We start from the raw sequence: 16,363 nt of genomic DNA, 5'->3' as shown, positions 1-16,363 counted from the left end.
AAATAATAGTCAGAAACCAACCCACAAAGACTGAAATAATTATTATGAAGAAAACTCATCAACACACTGCTGAATAGCTCATAGGACCTTTAGAACACGCACTCTTCTGATACCACATCTCAAGGATACGGTAAAATTGAAAAGGTATACACAGCAATGACAGCAACTGATTACTTCCATGAAAGAAATAATTGAATTCACAACTTCTCTTTATTCTGGAAAAGAGACAATCAAAATGGCAAAGGTCTACATAGGCCATATGGGAAAATAGCAAAGAGCAAAGGCTCATTTTATCTTACAATATAAATATTATTTGCATCAAATTAAACTAGCAGGTGCCAGGTTTGAATACCAGAAAGGAGATTTATTTACTAACTCTTTACCACTGGATGCTGTGGATGGTCTTTTTACATACTTCCATGAATTCTTGAAAGGATTGGTGTATTTCATCAAGAGAAATACACTGAAAGCTATTAAATAGGAAAAAAAAATCACAGCTGTGTGAGGAATACTCTGGCTCACAGATAAGTGGATACTAAAAGAGTATTCAGACCTGGTTTTGTGCTCTTTTGGAATGCTACTGTCAAGTGCTTCAGGAGACTAGCTGATGCTGGGATTGATAGCCATCATAATAGGATAGATGGATCTTAATTCTGATGCAGTATTATTAATCTTATTTTTCTTACTATTTTGAGTCAGTGAACTCATCTGAGGTGCAGCTTACAGAGAGCAGTCTACATAAGTTAAGTTTTTGTGAGCACCTCTGGCCATTCTATTCAAAGGAAACACTCCTAACATAACAAACATTCATGCGTCAATAAAAATTATTTATTTACTTTAAAATTAATTTGGGCTACTAAAGTTCTGCACTACCACAAAGTATAAGCAAAACCAACTATGAACCACACACACTGTGGCAGCTATGGATGCCCTACAAATGCTACCTTTTAGTATATTTCTGACCTACTCCCATGAGACATATTAGTTTCTCTTCACTCACCAGGAGAATTTTTGCTTCCCTTTTCACATTAAACCCTTTGCCATGTTACACAGTGAAATCAGCACAGGTTTGAATGACTTGGCAGAAACACTTGGTTTGAATAGGTACTTCTATGACCTCTAAGACTTGTCAAATATTAATTGCTTCTACAGTGGCAGAATCCCTATGAGAAAATGGCAGCACACACATGAGAGTTTGAACAATGAAGCAAAATTAATGTAATTTTCTACTCATAGCAAAGCAAGACTATTATGCAGAATATGTCCATTCAGGTAAATAAAAGGATGTCATTCAGAATATTCAAAGTCATTAGTAAAGCTAGAATTTTGCATGTGATATAGTGTTTGAATATTGTATACAATCTCAGAGGGTGTCCAAAAGCAAGGCATTTTACAAGCTCTGAAATGTTGAATAAATTTTCTTAAAAGGCTGATTTATACATCTATGTTTATATGTTTCATTAAATGTCTTTTTAATTTCAAGTCGAGATGCAGGCAGTTTTGCTTTTTCATTGTGCCTGTGAATATAATCTACTTTTTTACAGTTCTTTTTGTGCTACTGGTAGCACTATTCATTTGGTGGTGTGCAAAAGGTACATAGCAAATTGTCAATGGGTATTTAGGTTCGCTTGAAAAAAAGCCTTATCCCTGACTGAAATTCATACTATTCGAAAAGAGTATTGAGAATAGGAATTTTATTCACAAAAATTACTAAAATTTGGTTTTACATAATGAATTTGCAAGCCTATTACATAGCAGTCTCAAGTCTTTCTCCAGTAGGATTTCGAATGTGAACATATGTCTGAGACTAAAAATCCATGAAAACTGTAATCAAACTAATCAAATTTCTCATGTTGTAAAGTTTATGTCTGCCAAATTATAAAATATTTATGAAAATCATAAAATATTGCCATATTAATTCAGAAAATTTCTTCGAAATCATTCAAGCAAGTTACTTGAGTCCTGAGTTCCTAAATTCAGCCTTTCTAACTTTTCTCTTTATTAGAATTATAGCATAAATCTTTCCATTACATTAGCACACAGAAAAATGTCATGCAACAATTTTTTCTCCATCAAGAACAACTTCAATATTAGAACCTTGACTTGAGCTTTCCAAACAATGTAGACAATTCACTCTACAGTAAGCATAAATTAGAAAAAAGGAAAAAACAATCATTGCAAGAGAAAAATCAAAAAAAGCAAATCCCAAGGTTCAACCAGTGAAATGAACTAAAATGAGTTGCTGGTACATATGGGTAAAATGTCCATGAAAAAACTGCCATTCTCTGCCATCTCCCTGTGTTGGAAAAGACACCTGCAGCATTCAACTGTAAAATCAAAAAAAATCAAAAAAAGCAAATCCCAAGGTTCAACCAGTGAAATGAACTAAAATGAGTTGCTGGTACATATGGGTAAAATGTCCATGAAAAAACTGCCATTCTCTGCCATCTCCCTGTGTTGGAAAAGACACCTGCAGCATTCAACTGTAAAATGCAGTCAGACTTAAAAATCCTTAGTACTGTAAACTCTACAAGGGCATGCAGACACCCTTAGTACCAGGTGTCTTTAAAATCAATTACAAAACACCTTCCAAGAGAAGTAGGAAAATTGTAGCAGGTAGCTTTTTCTGAATTTAAACAAACCTTATTTCATTCCAAAACTGACAGCTTCCATCTTTCCCAGCTCTAAGATAAGATGGAGATTTCTGATCCAGAAAGATGCAATTCCCCAATGAAATTCTTTTAATTAGTGCAAAAGGAAAGGTTCCTATGGAAGGCACAAGCCTTTCTTCCCTCCAGTTTCCCAGAACTTCAGCTAAATAGCTATCAGGTTACTTTTCAGAACAATTTAAACAGCAGCTGACAGAGGCAGTAAGATGTGGTCCTATTCTTCAACTCAACATCTGAACTGCAAAACTGTGTACAGCAAAAGGGGAAGGGAAGTAGAAAATTGAACAGGATGAAAGCAAAGGTTGAAACTTCATTTTTATGAAACTCAGTCTACAAACATGGCTAAATACAGATATGTAAGCTTTTATCCCCTTTGTCATAGCTATTTAAAAGGCAACTCTTATTCATAAGCTCTTCTGAAATCCTCCTTTCTAGTTTCTAAAAAAACCCAAACCAACAAACGCCACAAAAAATCCAACACATACAAAGACAACAATTCTAAAATCACCATCTTCCATAAGATAAAATGGGCACCCTCTCTCTATATGCAAAATCACAAAAGATATAAAAAACTTATCTCCATGAGCAGGCAGCTGTTAACTCAGCAGATCTGCAGAAAATAACCCAAAGGTTTTATCAGATCAAATGCTGAAACTAAGCCAATAAATACTGAATACACTGTATAAAAAGGGAAGGTTTATGCAATATGTAAATTATCCCCATTCAAAGTACTAATAAAGCTTCTTTTAATCTTGTATGATGTTTTAGCACTGTCCTTCCAGATAGACCACTTATAAGCTAAAGAAAACATACAGAGCTAGAAAGCATGACCAGTGGGAAAAAAAAATGGGTAGCTGTAATGGCTAGATTGAAGATTAGTGAGTGACCTTCTTACAGTTACCAGATAATGTGGAAATACATACAAGGCTGTAAAACAGAGAACAATGAATTGTTCAACAGATCTTTGAGCTTTAAGACAAAGCATGGCAGTCCTTAAGAGCAATCAGTGTGACTTAGACTGGTGTATAGGAAGCCATTTGTAGCCTTACCATTTCACTCCAGTTATTTAGGCAACATAACCAAACCATTAAGAATGGATGAAGTATGGGTTATCCTGCCCTATATCATGAGGAACAATAAGGAGGCCTTCCTTCCAAAACCTGTCAAATCACGTGAAATGTAAAATCAGAGAAGAACAGAAGAGATTAAACAATTTCATTCTACCATACACCCAAAGAAAGTTATGTATGTATGTATGTATGTATGTATGTATGTATGTATTCTCCCATGGTGTAACAGATACACATATTTTTAACTACTGCCAACACAAAGCAGTACAGCAACTTGATTTATTACCTGCAGATTATTCTGCATTGTTGCTAAACAGTACACTGGTCCAAAGTTACTAAAATACTTAAAAAACTATACATTATGTAAACAAAACATAAATAAGACAGCATAGTTCTTTGTACATATTATTTAGTACAGGTTTTTAGGAGTTCAGGAATATGTACAATTCTATACTGTAGATTGCATTTTTACAATGCATAATTTTTTTTAAAGAAACAAGTCAAAAATAAATTTGACAAATAAAAAGGAGATATGTACTGTCATAAACACACTGGCAAACAGTCCATAGTTTAAGATGGAACATGTGCAAATTGTGAGATTTCTTCAAACTGTTAAATGAATTAATTGGTCATCTCTGAGCCTTTTGCTAGAGAACTTTCTGAAAACTTCTCACAAACTAAAATTTTTCTTTCTCCACATCCCCTCAGGTAAATAGGTAAGAACTGTAACCTTGTTAATATTGAGTAAACCAATTGCTTAAAACATTATAATAAATTTTTCAATAGTTAACAACTTCCAAAGTTTGAAGAATGCCTCAGAATTTCAAAGTGGCTCATTTGTAGTAAATTCAGGGTGCAGCTTTGTCAGGTTTATCAAGGCAAGATGACTGAGATGCAGGGAAGACCGCAGTAGCATTTCTGCTAGTGGAACTAACAACAGGAAGCAGTGATGAACACAGGGAAGGAACTTTTGGTGCTGAAGTGTTTAGAGCATTCAGTATGGCTCCCTCTGGACTGACCAACAGTTTTTTGATAGAACCATCTAGCTGAAACACTGATGTGTTGCTTGGTAAATGAGAGTTCAGAGGATGAACAGCAGAAACAGAAGATGCAGCTACATTAATGGGAGACTTTGTCACTGAAGATACAGACAGAGTTACTGCAGACAGTGGAGTACATGAGCTAGCTGGAGTATCAAATATCTGAGGTGTTGCATGTACGATGGGTAAAGCATCTGCAGCTCCAAAAGAGTTCACAATTTTTGTAGAGCTTTTCAAAGGATGTTTTGGTATTTGCCAACTTAATGAATGACTTGGTGCTAGGATGATTTTTGAGGTTATTGGATTAACAGTTGGTACACCTTGAGGCTCTTGACCATGGTTAATTGTTAAAGGAGTCTGTTTTGTATTACAGGAGAGAAGAAGAACATGGCTGCCAGCTCCAAGGCCTTGCAGTGGAACAACAAAGCGAGTACCATTAATCATTATCTGAGTTCCAGGTGCCAAAGGCATACAAGTGTTAATGACTATTTTCTGTTGAGCGGAAGGTTCATTCAATGGAATTCCTCCTGTTTTGCTTGTTACAGGGGGTGAAGCTTCAGACATCTGAACAGCAGAAGCACAAGCATAATCATGACTTTGTTTCTCTGTACTGGGAGGCACCTGCTGGCATTGTAGGGTGGAAAGACTGGGAAAACTAATTACTTCACCTGTATTTGGTGATGGAGGGGGCAACACACTCTGAGGTTTGTGAATACCTGCATGGCTTGACACAGCAGCCGAAATTCCTGATGACTGAAACTGAACTAGTGTGGGCAACTGTCTTTTTGGTACTGGAAGAGGAGCTGGAACTGCTGCCAATTGAGGAACTGTATGTAACACCTTGTGGGGGGTGGCTGCAGGTCCAGGCAAGCTAATGACTGGAAATTGCAGAGCAGATGCTAAGTTTTGTGGAGATACTGTTGGGTGTGTTGAAATCAGCACAGACGAAGCAAGATGTCCTGTCTTCACAGTTGATATACCCACAGTATTTCCAATATTTGATGTACAAAGTCGATTACCCAGAACTGGCCTTATTCTTGAGGGATCATTGCCACCAATCAAGACAGTAGGCTGTGCCCCAGAGGAAGTTCCACTTGATGTAGAAGTGGAAACAGATTCTACTTGTGCATTTGCTGTTGTCATTGTAAAGGCATTTTCAGCTTTTGTTGCAACACATACAGATTCATTAGCTGACACAGCAAAACTTGGAACAGGAATCACAGTACTACTTGTCAAGGATAGGGCCGAGGCTGTCCTCTTCTTGTCTTCTCCTTTAGAAATGCCAGAGTGCAATATATTAACTGGTACAGCCTCCTGTGCACTGCCTTTAGTATTTACAATAGTCTGACCTATATTTAGTCCAATTTTCACATCTTTTACTTGAGCAATAGTTGGTGATGAATTTATTCTTATTGGTGCTCCTACTGTAGATGGGATCAAAACCAACTGTGGGCGCTCTGTGGCATTAATAAAGGTTTTGGTCAGGGAAGAAGGAAGTTTCTGTTTCAATGACTCTGCAACGAGATTGGTGGTTGATGGGCCATTGGCAATTTGTGTGTTAATGAAAACCAGCTTCTGAGCATTAACAGCAGTGGATGCTGGACAAGGTATAATATTGACCCCTGATGCCCCAGAGGGAGATAAAATTGGTGGATTTGTGATTAATGTAAATTTCTGGACTGGAGTACCACTGATTAACTCTCCATTTGTTGCAGAATTTGACTCAGATTGTGTAACAGATTTTGTTTTCACTTTAGTATCCCCTTGATGCTGCACAGAAGAATTTGGAGTTTTGACAATATTACACTGTCCAGTGCTAGTCACACTAACAAGGCTGTTTGGAGCTGCTGACACCAAATTGCTAGCTAATGGAATGGAGGATAAAGAAGAAGACACATGGCAGGAGTCCTCTCTTACTCGACACAAAGAATCCCCAACAGCTGGCTGCTGTAGTGTGAATTTGGTATTTTTCTCCATTGCCTGGGTAAAATCAGCAGGAGAAGCTGGAATGTTAACAAAAGAAGTTGTTGAGGGGGCAAATCCAGAAGGAGATGATTGTCCACTATGTGGGAGACCAGATGTGGCTGTTGTTACGAATGGAAGACTAGAGCATGATACTGCTGTGGTTTTTGGCACAAGAAAGGCCTGAAGTTGAGACGCGCAAGTGAAAACTGAACTAGGACATAAACTACTAGGTGAAATCTGGTCAGGGTTTGTTTGCACTTTAACAATTCCAGTGTTTCCACCTCGTGTTGTGACCAGGATAGATTGTGATTCTCTTATGCACACTGTCTTTAGCTCTTGCTTAGTTTCAAGGGAGTCAGTTTGCTGCTGTGATGCTACACTGTGAGAGGCAGAATCAGTGTTTGTAGATGCACTTAATGCTGTTGCTGGTGTCAAGGATTGGCTAGCTGTGGAAAGAGTAGGTGAAGCCAAAGACACAGGCAATGTAGCAGCCAAAACTGTAGTCTTGAATTTGCCACTGTCACTTTGGCTTACCTTAATTATTGATAAGCTATCTGCTGAAGTTACACTAGACAATGGTTGTGTAGTGTTCATGGGACCAGCCACTTGTGATGAGGGGGTAGTATTCTTGCTAAAAACTGTAGTGGGTGACTGAGTGCTATTTGCAGGGCTTGTTACCAGAACAGGTGTTAAAGAAACACTGACGCTTGGCATTTTTGTTGAGGTTGTACAGTGGATCTCAAATGACTTTTGTTGTAGTGACTGAATATCCTTGGACACAATTTTTTCTTCCTTCTGCTGAAGAAGAAAATTCTTAGGTAAAATAAGAACTTGTTGCATGACTTTTTCTCCATTTTTAGGGTCAATCATAGCTTGCATTTGAATTTTCACTGAGTTGTTGGGAACGTCTATTGGTACGCAGTGGCCATTTGGCATTTTGTATACCATTTGTAAAGGAGTCTTTGAACTGGCCTGGCAGGGCAATGCTGGTTTGATCAGTGATGATTCCAAAGCTGGTAAAACTGATTTTTCAGAAGTAGATACATTCATGCTTGCAGGAGGCAACAGTCGATTTGTTAAGGTCACTTTGTTCCCAGTATTCTTGGCAAGCAAGGCCTGGATGGGTTTGGTCCCTTTCAGAAAGTTTGATACCGATGTTGCAGGATCTGTCAAGGAAAGCAGCTCTAGAGCTGACCCTTCAAATTGTTTCAGCTCAGTCAAGCAACTATCCAACTGCAGGCTACTTTCTGAACTCTGGACCACAGCATCATTAGTGCTCAGTTTAGCTTTCTTCCTTGGTGAAAGCTCAGTAGTGCTTTGATCCAGACAACTATTTTGCTTGAACTGTCGTTTAATGCATTTAGGCAGTGTCTTCTGTATCTCTTTAGAAGCTGATTCTTTTTTCAGAATTCTGTTTTTTCCTGCAGGTAAATTCATCTCTAATAGTTTCATTTCATCTGCAAGGATATTAAAACAGAAACTGTGTTTTACATGCTTGCAACTGATACCCCTATAAAACAGTTTTACAGTGTCTTGCTAAAGGCAATACACTAGTTTACAAGAGTAAAGTTATGTGGAAGGAAATGTCTAATTTTTTAAGGCATCTGTTCAAGGATCTTTGCTATACAAAAAGGGGGTAATAAGGGAAGGAGGAAGTAATAAACAAGAACATACATGGACTGAAACCTGACCAGCAATGGGAGACAGTTAGGAAAACCAAACCTTGTAAGTTAGGTTAATTGACAACAGTATGTGAAAGCACAAAAATGTATATTCCAGCAAGGTTATCTTGAGGGGAGAAAAGGGAAAAGCCAGGAAAAAATATACAGTGACATAGATCTAACCAAACAAAAATGGAGACAATGTCAAGAAACAACTTCACCAATCACCCCAATTAATGGGCTATCAGGAAACTGCAGAGGCCTCTTGCAGGAAGACAACTTTCTGAACCTAATGTGATTATAAACCAGGGGAAATCCTGGAGACAGAGGCAGGAGGAGTAAGGGAATTGGTACAGCTATACAACCCATGAAGCAATCTGTAGAGATAAGGGGAGCTGCAAGGACAGCTGCAAGACGTTACAGCCTGTGGGCCTAGTGACAGCTGCTGGGGGGTGAGTGTCTGTATCCTCCCCAAATCCAGTGAGTGTGTATTCACTGATAAACTTCAAGCTAGACTAGCTGGTGAACAGGAGGTCCTGGGGGTCTGGGCTGGCCTAACAGTTGGACTTGTGAGTGGGGGATGCCTGTGCGGTGATGTGAATGCCATGTTTCACAGTGAGCATCAAGCTGGACTAGCCAGTGAGCAGGGGATGCATGAAGCGGTAAGAGGGCTGAAGATGCATGCAGGAGGGCCAGGTGGACAGAAGGGCCATGCATTGAGGTTTTGATTGCACGGGGCTGCAGGGGGTCCTCTCCAAGGAGAGAGGCCAGGAATTGCCTTGTGCCAGACACAGCTGACTCCAAAACAAATCCACTGCAGGACATGGCTGAGCCTGTCAACCAAGCTGGTGATGTCTCATGGATAATGCTTTGTAGAAGCATGTGATAGAATGGACCGAGGAAAAAGTGTAGAAACACAATTCTGTAGGCACCAAGGTAAACAAAGAAGGAGGGGTAATAGGTGCTCCAGGCACTGGAATGGAATGGATTCCCCTGCAACCCAGTAAGACCCCTGATCAAGCAAGTTTACCTGCTCCTATGGAGGAACCTGCTGGAACAGGTATGTATATTGAAGATACTTGAGAACCCCACTCTACTGCAGGTGAGGAGAATGCCTTGAAGGAAGTTGCAGCCCATGAAGAGCCCACTGAAGCAGGTTCCTGACAGGAACTGCGGCAAATGGGAGATCCCCACAGTCTTATGCTGAAAAACTCTAGCCTATGGAGAGGACCCACAATGGTGCAGTTTGTGAAGCACTGAATTCCATAGTGGGGACCTCACACTGGAACAGGGATGAGGAAGGAGCAGAAGGGACTAACTGTTAAGAACTGACCTCAATCCCCAGATTCAATCCTTCCTATGATATTTGACAAGGGAGGAGGTGGAAGAATTGGGAATGAAGATAAGCCTTGGAAGAAGGTGGATATGTGAAAGGGAGGGGTTTAGGTTTTGTATTTGTTTCTCACCATTCTACTCTATTCTTAATTGATAACAAATTCAACTTAATTCTCCTGAAGTGAGTCTATTTTGACTGCGACAGTAACCAGTGAATGATCTCTCTTGTCTGTATCTTGACCATTAAGCTTTTCCACATTGTTTTCTCTCCCTAGCCTCTTAAGGAAGGTAGGGGTGACAGTGGTAGGACAGGCATCTGGCAGCTGGCCAAGGTCAACCCACCATAAAATTCCACACAGATCTAACTATGTTATCACAGACATAGTTAAGCACAAAAAATGGCAAAAATTTCAATAAAGCAGAATTTTCATCTTGGTCATGTTTGCCTTCTTCAAATCTACATCTGACAGATATGCACCACAAGCCATTTTCATATTATCAGTGGTAGAGTTAAGGTAAAAAGTAGGACTCAAACTCACATGGAAAAATTAGGTTCCCAAACAAACTCGATTCAGCTCCTGAATCAAGTTCAAGCTACTGAATTCCAGTAAATGCTTACCATTGTCTGCGTGATCTTTTTTGGGAACTTCTATATGTTCTGCAGACTCTGATGATTTACCGCATACTACTGCAAAAGATTCTTTGCCAGAATCAACTTCACTTTCATCATTACTCCACAATTCTCTGGTAAATTTATCATGGTCTGGATGTCTTTTAAAGTCATCATAGTCCTTCTTCAATCTAGACCTTAAAAATAACAAAACTAACTTTACTAAAAAAACATACTTTTAAACATTAATTTTATTTCTATTTGTTGCCAAACAAAAAGTTGGTCTAGATTTAATTGCCTGTACCCTTCAAATAATTACAGTGTAGCCCTGTCTGCAAGTCTCTAAAACCAGAAAATGTGAAATGAGAGCAATGTCCCTTACTTTACCAAAACTGAATTCTATTTCATTAAGTCCTCTAACAACAGCAAAAAGACTGAGTCAAATGACCATTACTGTTTTACTGTATCCATATTCCTTTCCCTCCTTCATCTTTCCTGTGACAAATATACCTGTACGGACTTGAGTATTAACTGTAAAAGTTATAGTTTCTTACTTTGAAGGCAACCCCAAGAAGAGAATTCAGTAAATATAGTTTTTCTTAAACACATCATGCCTCTGGCTCAGTTATGAGACTGTATCATAACTTTCTCCTTAAGAACACTTTCTTATCTCTGGCCCATTAGAACAGCTGCTGCTATGATTTCCATAGGTTCACACTCCACTAAAGAATGTGCATATGACAGAAATACACAGGTACTTCACTCATTTGAACACCATTCATAAGCACATCCACTTACCTTGATACTGCTAACCTGTACGTGTTTTCATTGTCCCTTCTTCTAAACCATTTTTACATCTCCTGTTTACATGGGATGTAGTGGCTATTTTAGTTTACCAATACATTGAACTTCAGGATTCAGCTGGTGCTAACCAACACAATGCCCAGAAGGATTATTTAGGAAATGAATAAATAGATTATAGCAATTAACACCTTGTGTGGAATAGAATCTAGACTATTCTTGACCTAACCCTTATGACAGTAACAGTAAAATCTTAAATTTACTCATTGTTCTGCATTAGTATAACAGTTGTTTGCATTGAATGCAGCAATGGCCAACTGCTCTCTATGAGTTGTAGAGGGAGGAGCCATGAATGATGTCACAGCTGGTAGGGCATGAGCCTCACCAGTCAGCAAGCTATTCCACTCCCACTGAATGTGGCTGCAGGGCAGGTCTAGGGATGGTAACTGGCTTCAACCAAGAGCCCAGATTAACAAGCAAGTTTCTGATGCTGAGGCAGGTCTGAGATCAAACTGGAAAGTCAATTCAAAGTTTAAGATCAGGACCAGGATCCTGCAGTGATGGCTGCCAGGGCCAGGACCCAGTTGAGTGATTTCTGGGCAGCTCCACAGTGATGATGCAGGTAGAAGGTCAGTCTGCAGGTCAGTCCACATGAGTGGGGTCCGCAGCCAGGCACAGTAACTGCTGCAATTGAGCTGGAGACTGGCACACCCCCAGCAGAGACTGAAGACTGCAGAATGACCTGAAATGGGATCATAGACAGGCGGCATAGATGGAGAGCCTGGTGGGGCTTCTAAGGGTCAGTGAGATCTAGTCATTTACTCCCAGCTTTGACATTCTCACTGAGAGCAGACATTGAAGCCTGTATGAAGATGTCGTGTGGACAATACTTCAACTCTGCCATCAGGATTTTGAGCTTGAAGTCTAGGTGTGGAACAACTATAGGAGCACACTGGGAACTACTACTGTACTAAAGTTTGCGGTTTAATTTCCTTTTTTCTTTTGAGGAACCTCTGCTGTGAGGCCAGTGAACAATTGTAATCAGTGGGCACAAGTCACTTTCTCTTTTAAACCTTGCTGCTATTCAAATACAATTCAACATTATACTCTGTCATAATCTTGAAAAGACAGAGGATCTTTCAGAAGGGAAAGAAAAGGATTTTGATCATAAAGTCTGCTCCTCCTAGTTAAAGACAATAATAGAGAGGGAGGGAGAGAGGGAGGGAGAGAGGAAGGGAGGGAGGGAGGGTCAGTCCAGATGTGGCATCTGGAGGAAGAAGTGTTGCCCAGCCCTTCACACCTTGGAAGTTAAACACCGTTATTTAACTAGGAGATGTTAGTACCTCACTGAGACACCCTGTAGATAGAGCAGCTGCAGTGAGACTTATGGGGGAACTGATGTTTACACCACTGTAGCAAATTTTCCTCAATTGCTTTTTCCCTTTTACATGACACCTTTCTTCACCACTGTCACTGGTGCTACACAACTGCTTAGCAGCTGCATAATGAATCAGATCAAGACAGTGACCTAGAATCCTCCATACATCTTTCTTTTCTCCCCATGATTTGTAAACATCGCTCTTGAGATGGACCTGGTCCCTAGTATGCTATGTGTATGTCCAAAAAGTTATGTCACGGAAATACTCAGGCTTTCCTCGTTGAATAAACTAGGGTTACAGCATAAAACACACATACTAAAGACACAAGTTGAATTCAGTTAATTTGGCAAGTTATCTTGCACTCCAAGTGCACGCTTCTCAAGCTACCAGCACACACATACGTAAGATCTCAACTACACTGTTCCAGACTAAAATTTACTCCTATCAATCACAGCTAATATATAGCATTTAACACACTTTGGATGACAGTTCTGTGTTCTATGACCATATTGATGCAACACTGGCAACAAACAGAAGCTGGAAGCCACTGTACTCCAAGAAAGTTATGATCTTCTTGCCATTACTGAAACCTGGTGGGATGTGACTGGAGTGTGACTATTGATGACTACAGGCTCTCCAGAAGAGACAGGTGAGGAAAGAGAGAGGCAGAGGGGTGGCCCTCTACATCAGGAGGTAGACTGAGTGTGAAGAGCTGTCTCTGAAGAGCAGCCATGAGCAGGGCAAATGCCTGTGGCTGAGGATCAGGGACCAAAGCAACAAAGGGAACCTTGTGGGTGGTTTAAGTGCAGACCCCTGATCAAAGGGACTCTATTGATGAAGCCTTCTTGCTCCAGCTACAGGAGGCATCATCATGCTCACAGGCTCTTGTCCTGCAGGGGCACTTCAACCATCCCAAACTCTGCTGGGAAAGCAGCATAGCAAGTGCAGGCAAGCCAAGAGACTCTTGGAAAGCATGAGGGATTCTTTCTGGAGCAAAGGAATAGACAGCAGCCCTACCAGAGGGGATACAATCCTGGATCTGAAGGGCACCAGTGGAAGTGAGCTGATGTTGAACATCAGGGCTGGAAGGAGTCTGGGCTGCAGTGACCACACATTGCTGGAGTCTGCAGTCCTGAGGGGTACGGGCCAGGTGAGGAACAAAGTTAGGCCCCTGAACTTTAGGAAGGCAGACTTCCAGCTCTTCAAGGAGATAGCCAGTGAGATCCACTGGGAGACTTCCCTCAGGGACCAGGGAGTGGAACAGAGCTGGCAGATCTTTAAGGAAGTCTTCCACCAAGTGCAAGAGCTGGCAATCCCCAGGAGCAAGGAACTGGGCAAGGAAGACAAGGGAACAGCAGGGCTGAGTAGGGAACTGCTGGTCAGACTGAAGGGAAAGAAGCAAATGGACAAGCAGTTGGAAGTTAGGATGGGTGGCCCAGGAAGAGCTTGAAGAGACCTGGAATTGATCTTGGCAAAGGACACAAAGAATAACAGGGAGGGCTTCTACAGGCACGTTAACCACAAAAGGAAGGCCAAAGAAGGTGACCCCCTCTGATAAATAAGGGTGGAAACTGCTAACAATGAATAAGGAGAAGGCGGAGGTACTCAACATCATTTTGCTTCAGTCTCCAAGGGCAACATTTCTTCCCAAACCTCTTGAGAGGATGGACAGCAGGATAGGGATTGGGAGAATAAAGTCCCTCCCACTCTAAGTAAATATCAGGTTCATGATCACCTGAAGAATGTGAATGTACCAAAGAGAGGGAATTGGCTGATGTATTCTCCAAGCCACTCTCCATGATATTTGAAAAAATTTTAGTAGTCAGGTGAAGTCCCAGGTGGCAAGACATTGTACACATCTTAAAATAGGTAGAAAGGAGGACCCTCGGACCTGTCAGCCTTTCCTCTGGTGAGGAAGATCACAGAACAGACTCCTAGAACCTATGCTAAGGCACAGGGAGGTCATTTGAGACAGCCAGCACAGCTGCTCCAATGGCAAGTCCTGAGTGACAAGTTCAGTGTTCTTCTAGGATGGACTGACTACATCAGTGGACAAGGGAATGGCTAAAGTTGTCGTTTATCTGGATTTCTGAAGAGCCTTTGACATGGTCCCCTGCAAGATCCTTGTCTCCTAAATCAGACAGATTGGGATTTGACAAGCAGACCATTAGATGGATAAGAAATTAGTTGGATGGTGGCATCCAGAGGGTACTGGTCAATGGCACAGTGATGGACATCAGTGACAAGTGGTGTCCCTCAGGGGTACATACTCAGACCAAAGTTATTTAATATCATCACTAGTTACATAGACAGAGGGATTGAGGGCAAGTTTGCAGATGCCACCAAGCTGAACAGTGTAGCTGACACACCTAGAGGATGGAATGCCATCCAGAGGGACCTGGGCAAGCTTGAAAAAATGGATCCATGGGAAAATCTCATGTATTTTAACAAGGCAAAGTGCAAGGTGCTGCACCTGGGTTGGGGAAACCCCCAGTCTCAGCACAGGCTGGGGATGAACAGATCCCAGCAGCCCTGCCCAGAAGGGCTTGGGGTGCTGGTGGGTGAGAGGCTGGACATGACCCAGCCATGGGCACTCCCAGCCCAGAGAGCCACACGTGTCCTGGGCTGCATCCAGAGCAGTGTGGGCAGCAGGGCCAGGGAGGGGATTCTGCCCCTCTGCCCTGCCCTGCTGAGACCCCACCTGCAGGGCTGCATCAGCTCTGGGGTCCCAGAAAGGACATGGAACTGTTGGAGTGACTCCAGAGGAGGCCACCAAGACGATCAGAGGGATGGAGCACCTCCTGTGCAGAAAGACTGAGAGAGATTGGTCAGTCTGGAAAAGAGGCAGCTCCGGTGAGACCTAATTGCAGCCTTCTAGTATGTGAAGGGAGCCTTCAAAAAAGGAAGGAGAGAGACTTGTTCAAGAGCTGGTAGTGAGAATACAAGGGGCAATGGCTTCAAATTGAAAGAGAGTAGATTTGGATTAGAAATTGGGAAGAAATTCTGAAGTGCAATCATGGTGAGGCACTGGAACAGGCTGTCCAGAAAAGTTGCTGAAGCCCCATCCCTGGAAGGCCAGATTAGTTGGGGTTTCATGGAGCCTCATTTACAAAAGGTGCCCCTGCCCAGGGGGATTGGAATTGGATGATCTTTAAGGTCTCTTCTAATCCAAACCATTCTATGATTCTTTGATTTGACAGACAAGAATACTGAGCACCAAACCATTCCACAACAGAATTTACTAAAAGGGTATGACTATAGACTTCACATACTGGAAAACTAAATTCTTCCTGACAGTAATACTATCTGCCAGGTGTCCAGAAGGATTCTAAATTGTCAAAGACAGGAAGAAATTAACAGCTAAGGAAAATGAACAGGAATGAGAAGAGAAAGGAATAGGAAAAACCCAAAACTTGTATTTGGGTCCATTACTGAAAGCAAAATATTCAACAATATCCCAAATTTTCAAATAAGAATTTTAATTCATGGATGATATTCACAAAATGAGCTACTGAGGAACCAATGTAATATCTTTTGTATTATGTTTTTGTTTTTTTAAACATAACACCTTTTACACTTTCCAGCATTAGCTCTGCACCACAAAACAGTGTAACTTGCTTCCTTCACACCCAACATTTAAGAAGCCTCTCTTCCTATCCTTTGTTACAGAGTTCAAACCTCTAATCATTCCTTGCTTTTTAATTGTCTACATGGCAAAACTAAGGTACAATTATAGCAACAGCTGTACGGTTAACAGGAAAAAATGGCAGAGCTGAAAGATAGTATCTAATCTCTCCATGATTTATAATCACAGTAGTAGTTTCACTGTTACT

General features: G+C 41.0%; 1 protein-coding gene across 4 annotated transcripts in view; it reads right to left on the bottom strand.

Annotated features, from left to right (window-relative positions):
* The window catches only part of BRD10 (bromodomain containing 10), a 50,927-nt gene that overhangs the window by 1,469 nt on the left and 33,095 nt on the right, over nt 1-16,363 (bottom strand). For 2 of the 4 annotated variants that reach the window (XM_071425066.1, XM_071425065.1), the window contains 2 exons: nt 10,360-10,547; nt 192-8,201 (listed from right to left, as the gene is read on the bottom strand). In XM_071425066.1, the coding sequence (XP_071281167.1) occupies nt 4,588-8,201; nt 10,360-10,547 (3,802 nt within the window). In that variant the 3' untranslated portion in view covers nt 192-4,587. Of the gene's footprint in view, nt 1-191; nt 8,202-10,359; nt 10,548-16,363 lie in introns of those variants that run through there. The other 2 variants (XR_011678920.1, XR_011678921.1) reach the window with 2 other exon arrangements.

Source organism: Agelaius tricolor, unplaced genomic scaffold (assembly GCF_023055355.1).
Source record: "Agelaius tricolor isolate 1412-34295 unplaced genomic scaffold, bAgeTri1.0.p SCAF_4, whole genome shotgun sequence".
NCBI lineage: Eukaryota > Metazoa > Chordata > Aves > Passeriformes > Icteridae > Agelaius > Agelaius tricolor.
This window is presented reverse-complemented; position numbering and strand designations above follow the sequence as displayed.